General features: G+C 60.5%; 1 protein-coding gene across 1 annotated transcript; it reads left to right on the top strand.

Annotated features, from left to right (window-relative positions):
* The first annotated feature begins 1345 nt into the window (after window positions 1–1345).
* Window positions 1346–2615, top strand: MISP3 (MISP family member 3). Its single transcript, XM_075536860.1, has 3 exons — window positions 1346–1904; window positions 2329–2405; window positions 2598–2615. The coding sequence occupies exons 1-3, from the start codon at window positions 1346–1348 to the stop codon at window positions 2613–2615; spliced, it is 654 nt and encodes a 217-aa protein (XP_075392975.1).
* The last annotated feature ends 3981 nt before the right edge of the window (window positions 2616–6596 follow it).

A 6596-nucleotide genomic window follows, 5' to 3' on the forward strand; every position in this document is an offset into this window, starting at 1 on the left:
CCGTCTACTCTCTAACACAAGGGGGGTCGCCTTGAGTCTGTGTTGAAGAGTAGTTAACACATTCACTTTTTGGTGTGAGGCTGTGTGGTCTCCAGCCCCACCCTCCCACCACCCCTTTCTCTAGGTCACTGCTTGGGCCTCCCAGCCAATCCAGAAGGGGGTGAGCCCCAGCTTCTAGGGGGAGTGAAAAATGTCCCTGAGTTGGGAAGTGGCTATGGAATGTGTATCTGTGGGGGAGTGGATCCTGTCCTCCCGAACTTCATGTGGCCCCCACCGAAGGGAGCTGTCCTGCTAAGCTGCAGGCCTCCTGCTCTTTCAGGGACCCCCTAGCTGCCCAAGGTGACTCCCCCACTTCTCCCTCAAAGAGGGTGAAGGAAAGCGGCCTCTGGGTGGCCACCATAGCTTTGAGCCTCGCTGAGCCCAGAGACTGCCAGGAGGTTTCAGGCGCCCTCTGAGGCCGAGCTGAGTGCGGCAGGTGGGAACTGAGGAGGGCCCGCAGGCCAGGGGTGTTGCTGCCCGAGGGCTGAGCCCCAGCTGGGCGGGGCAGACAAGGCCCTGGGGAGATGGTTTCAGGGGCCACCCCCGCCGTAAAACCACTCATCCGGGCAATGACAGGGACGTGAGGCGGCCAGGTCTAGCCGGCTGGGTCTAGGGAAATCCTCCTTCCAGGGGCCTTGTGCAGGGAGTCGACCCGGGCCTGCCCAGTGGACCGAATCCAGTGTCCAGGAAGGCGGGGCAGGGGCGGGGCCCTACTTCCCCCGGCAGGTGCGCGGGGCGGTGCCCGGCTCTGGCCAGGACGCAGTTGTTGGAGGCCAGAGGCGGGTCAGAGAAGCGGGCAGTGCGGGCGACACCCTGGAGCCCGCGGGAGGCGACCGCTGCCACCGGTGCCGCGCAGGGCAGTGTCCGAGCTCCGGGCATCAAAGCCCGGGCGTTGGGAACGGAGGCTTCCAAGCTGCTGCCACCGCTGGACACCGAGGCCCCCGGGCCGGAGAGCAGAGCCCTGGGGTCGTCGGAAGAGTGGGGCCGTGAGCCCCCCGGGCTAGACAGCATAGCCTCCGGACAGAACACCGAAGCCCCCGAGCCCTCTGCAGAGCAGGGCGCCGGGAGCCCCGCGGGAGAGGGCGAAGTCAGTGGGTCGCCCGCAGGGCAGGACGCAGAGACCCCCGGGGCGTCCTCAGCAGGGGCCTCGGAGAACCCGGAGGTGGGCAGCCAAGACCCCGGGGCGCCCGAAGAGGTCTTGGGACAGTGTCCCTCCGAAGATCCCGAGACGCCCAGCTCGGAGTCAGGCCCAGCATCCTCTCAGCCGCGCTTCCCGCTGCGCCCGGAGGGCCGCCCCCCGTGCCCCATGGAGACGCCCATCGAGCGCGAAATCCGCCGTAGCTGCGAGCGCGAGGAGAGCCTGCGCCGGAGCCGAGGCCTGAGCCCAGGCCGCGCGGGCAGCGAACTCGTCCAGCTGCGCGTGCGGCCGGTGCTCAGCCGGCCCGGGCCCGAGCCCGCGCTCCCGCGCTCCCTGGAGCGCGCGCGGGCCGGCGCGCAGATGCAGCGGGAGATCGAGCGGGAGGCCCACCGCCAGGCGGTGCTCGCGCGCGCCGCCGCCCCGCCGCCCAACGCCCCGCCGCCGCCGCCGCTGGGCGAGCTCAAGCGATTCTTCGAGGCCGCCGGGGAGCGCGGTGCCTCGGCAGCGGGCAGCGCGGGCCCGCGGCGGCCGTCCGAACCCGGAGACCGGAGGCGCCCGGGCGCGCCTGGCCGGTGCCCGGCGCCGGCCCGCGCCCCGCAGTTCGCCGAGCTGTCGCTCCTGCAGCAGGAGGTGCGCGAGGTGCGCGAACGCGAGCTGGAGTTACAGCGCCAGCGGCGTTGCATCTACGGCACCGCCGAGTTCAAGGAGCCCGCGCCCAGCCTCACCGGTGAGACGCGAGCGCCGGGGTCCCCCGGGGCTCCAGGCGCACCCCGCAGCTGTCCATCTCCGGTGGCCCTTGGCGTGGCCCTCCGACTCTTGGGGTTCTCCCACGGGTTCGGGGACACCCGTGACTTCTCAACTCGCTTTCCTGCCCACTGCTCTGCGCTACCCACTACTGGGTGCCTTCTCCTTGGTTGGATCCCAAGGACCTCTGCCTCCCCCCTTCTTGCATCCCGGGTCCTCTCTATACTTGGAGGTTCCTTCCTCTTTTCCGTCTCTGGTTTCTGGGTACCGAGAGCTGGCTGGGGCCTCTAGAAGGTGGAGGTGCCGTGACCGCCTGCGTGTGTTTAAGGGGCTGGGCCGGCCTGGGTCCTACCCGCCGCCAGCAGGTGAGAGGGGCAGCCCCGGCTGAGCACCCCCTTCTGCTGCAGAGAGTACGGGCGACGGAAAGCTAGCAGTGATCTGGCCCCCTCGCAGCAGGAAAGCTTCGGAGAACGGCCTGCAGCAGGTAGGAGCCCCCTCACTGCGGTGCGGGCGCACAGGTCGGTCCCACTCTTAGCGCGCCAGGACGCTGCGCCAAGGAAGGCGCTGGCCCCTCCTGCCGAGGCGCCGCTCTGGGCCCGGAGGGGAAGAGGCAGCCAGTGGGCCTGCTATTCGTGAGTCCTTGAGGCCGGCCTTCTGTCTGGTCCCCTCTCCCCAGGAGGAGCGCAAGCCTTAGGTTTCAGGCTGGGACCCCCAGGAAGCCTCGCGTCCGGAGAACGGGGCCGAGGGCCAGCAGTGCCCCACTAACCGTGGGGAGGACTGGAGAGGGTTCTGCCTTCTACACGGAGGACCAGGAAACTGACCAGAACCTACCTTGGTGACGTTAACCAATCCCGTCGTTAACACTGGTTAGTCCCCTTCTAAAGCACTACCTGACCACTACCCTGTCCTTGTGAGTGAACCCCCCCCCCCATCCTCCATCTCCGAGTATCTCAGCAAGCTCAACCGGTCTCCTCTTCCAACTCAGACCCAGAGCCTCTGCTGCCCTGATCCTGCCCGCCCTCCACTCCTCAATAAACCCTTCTTTCTGGGCAGTGCAGGCTGGTTTCTTTGGGTTCTTTTCGGCTGGGATGGGTTGAAAAAATCCGGGGAGGCGCGGTTCGGAATACTCAGTGCACTCCGATCGCCCCGTTTCTCCACCACCGTGCCCCCCCTCCCTGGGCCATGCTGGCCCTCAGCGGCGCTGCCGAGAACTGCAGCTTCCGGACACACGGGCGCGTCCTGGCTATTCTTGCCCTTTCCCCAATTGGCGAAATGTACTGGTGCTCGCGGCGTGCCCGCCCTGGGCGCTGGCTAGACTCAGATAAGAGGCTGTGCCTGCCCTGGGGACAGAAACAATAACTTCACAACGCCCGCCCCCCCCCCCCCCCCCCCCGAGAGTGCAGAGGACAGGAACAAGCTGCTCAGCAGGGCATGCGGATAGTCTGCCCCGCAGTCTCAAGCCTAAGGTGCTTACAAGGGCTGGGCAGATAATGAGGAGCAGGAACAGCCCGTCTGGCAGGGAAGCACCAGGGAGGGGTGGGGTCTGTGGTATGTTGGAAACTAAACGTGCTCCGTGGTGCCTGAGCTTCCGCTTTTCAACAGCAACTGGGAATCCGTTGGGGCTTCGGAAAGCACAGTCTGCTAAACTTGAAATGAGGCTGTGCCTGCTTTAAACAAAAGCTTTAAACACTGATGGGGACAGGGGAAAGCAGCGCCAGCACCACTGGTTGGCAGTAGGGTCCCCAGGGGCCAGCTGTTTATTTGCAAGCCCTACGTTAATTTATGTGGTCCCGGGACAAGGGTTTCTAGGCTTAAGTGGGTCTGTGAACACCCAGAGTGGTTTGTAAAACTATGCGTTGGGAGGAATGTGGCTAGAATTTGACAGACAGCTTCGCACAAGTGCACTGTTTAGCTGTCATCGAGTCAGCGCCCTCCTCTCGGTGACCCCATGTAACCGATCGCACTGGCTGATTTTCAGGAGCAGATACCAGACTTTTCCTTCTAGCCTGGTCATGTTTGGCGACAGCCTCCCTGGTCAAGGCAGGTGGCTTGCACATGAGGTGCACTGGCCTGCCTTGAACCCCAGTCTCATGCATGGAAGGTGAACATTCTCCCACCAAGCCACCACTGCCCTGTGTTTAAACTCCTAGATCCAGTATGCCCCTGGCCTAGCAAAATGCCTGACCCTGCAGGAGGACCGGAAGTAGCTAATGAATGAGTAAAATGGGGAATGGAGCCCCCCTCCTCCCCCTAATAGAACTGCACCCAAGAGCAGCTGAGCTCAAGAAGGGCCTGTTCCCTGACCCTGCCATCAGCACATTGACCCATCCTTGACCATGCCAATCGTGCTGTCTGGAGAAAGAAGCAGGGAAGAACCGGGGCCACCAAAGGGAGAAATGGGAACACCGGCACCTATTCTTAGAAGGACACAGAGAACTAAGCCTGCGGTGAGCTAAACAAGAGAAACATCAGGTACAGACAGGACTTTGGGAGTGTAGCCCATGTGCTATTGATTCTGACCACCGATGCTTCAGGGCCGAGAACTGTCCCATGGGGTGCTATAGAGTGTAATTTTGATGAGAGCTGATTGACAGGTTGCCAGGCTGTTTCTCCTGTAGAGCCATTGGTGGGTTTAAACCTAGGTCTCTGTTGCCAGCTGAGCATTAACCACCGTGCCACAAAGGCTCCTTTTATTGCAGATCAGAATCATTTGAGGATCTTGAATTAACTCAGAATCTGAGGACAGGGGTCTTTAGCATCAATCAGTACAGCTCAAAACCCTCAGGGCCTCAGCAGTTCTGAACCTGTGAGGGGTGGACCGACCAGTTCACAGGGGTTGCCCAATTCATAACAGTAGCAACATTTCAGTTTTGAAGAAGCAACAAAAGTAATTTTATGGTTGGGGGGGGTGTCACCACCACATGAGGAACTGTATGAAAGGGTCACAGCATTAGGAAGGTGGAGAACCGCTGCTTCAGGGAATTCTACCACACTGCAGACCACCACCCGGATGAAGTGCAGTGTCTGAAGCAGCTTCTGGCAGCCTCACCTGGGAAGTGTTTGAAAATGCACATCCTGGGCCTTTCCCCCTTCTGCTAGAACAAACTACCAAGATTGTGAGGCCTGGTAAAATCGGAGAATCATGGGTGGAAACAGGACCCAGGAAATAGAACCTGTTTCCTTCCTCTCCCAGTACTGCCACCACCCACCGGAAACTTTAGAGGTAAGTGCCCTGCGGATTGGTCTTGAGAGAGTATCTCAAGCCGTGTGGTGGTGAACCAGGAACCGGAACTAAGATGCACTCGCTTCATGTGTGAAATCCACAGTGGAGTTTAAAGACGGAAGTTTTTGGGGGGTGTTTTTGTTTTGTTTAGCCAAAGGGAAATATGTCAACACTTTAAGCGGACTAAAATATTTGGGACATAGTGAATAAAATAAAAATATAATCAAAATCAATTTGACCCTTTCTCCGCCCACCCCCACCACCCCCCACCAATGTGGGTACGGAAATTTTCAAATTAAGTATGTGGATCACTTTCCATTTCTATTGAAAGGCGCCCATCTAAAGAGAACGGTTAAGCTATGGGGAACATTACATGGGCTGCTTTAAATCAGTATCCGGGAGCTTCAGAACCCCTTTGGACCTGGAACGGCCACTTAAAAATAAAAAAATTATGAAGGAGTCAGAAACTGTCATTAGAAGACCCTGGGGAGAAGCAGGGGCCTTGGTGTCCAATCCTGGCGTCACCACTTTCTAGCTGCTGATCGACCTCACCTGTCCCCTCCGTTTTCTTCATCCGTAAAATGGGGTGGTGATACTACTGGGTGCCAGGGAATCTTAGGACAGGGCTCGAGGGCTCTCCTTCGACTCTAAAACTGTCGCGGGGAGTGAGGGAAGCGATCAGAGTGTCCCTGGATTTTGCCACCCACAGGTGGTTAACAGCCAAGTCAGAAAGGACGCGGACCCCTTCTCTCGTCCAAAGGTGGGTGAGGCGTAGAGATCCCAAGCCGGAGTTCCTTACAGCACTCGCATCCCGCCCGCGCCCCGGGGACCGCGACTCGGTGAACTCGGTGACGGCGACCAGGAGGACTCCACAAGCCCCGAGCTGGAGGAGCAAGATCCGACCTCGGCCCTTCGGAAATCGATCTCCGGCCCTGTGCTGAGGCACTTCGGGAAACGGAGTCTTTTGTAGTTGTACGAAATCAGTTCCGGGTCAAAGTATCAAAACCGGGCGGACCCACCGCTCCGACCCACCCGGAGTAGGCGTTGGATTTCCTGGCTATTTTCCGACTTCCGGTCGACGGGCGTCGCCACTTTCTTTTCTGCTTCAGGGGCACCGTTACGCATGCGCTGCACCGTCGCCCGTCCAGCCGCGGACCTTCTGGTCACTAAAAACTACATCTCCCAGAGGGCCACGCGAGTGGGCGGGACCTTCCAGCCCCACGGTCTGGGGCGAAGTGATCCCGGCAGACGCTGAGCCTGTAACCTCTTACTCTTTTTATTTAACACCCAAAACCGGTGTGCACGCACCGAAAGCACCAAGGGCCTCGCGCCCGTGTTGGACGGTACCGACGGGTCAGCTCGGCCTAACTCCTTGGAAGGAGGGGCAGGGCTGTAGGAGAAGGAGGGAGCCCCTGGTCACCCCCTCCTGGAGTTTAGAACTGTCAGGCTCCA

Source organism: Tenrec ecaudatus, chromosome 1 (genome assembly GCF_050624435.1).
Source record: "Tenrec ecaudatus isolate mTenEca1 chromosome 1, mTenEca1.hap1, whole genome shotgun sequence".
Taxonomy (NCBI): domain Eukaryota; kingdom Metazoa; phylum Chordata; class Mammalia; order Afrosoricida; family Tenrecidae; genus Tenrec; species Tenrec ecaudatus.

What these genes read in the sequence shown, in the direction of transcription:
- MISP3 (XM_075536860.1), top strand. Translation starts at nt 1,346, where the DNA reads ATGGAGACGCCCATCGAGCGCGAAATCCGCCGTAGCTGCGAGCGCGAG. An exon ending in GCCCGCGCCCAGCCTCACCG is followed by an intron (nt 1,905 to 2,328) that starts GTGAGACGCGAG and finishes CTTCTGCTGCAG; the next exon opens with AGAGTACGGGCGACGGAAAG.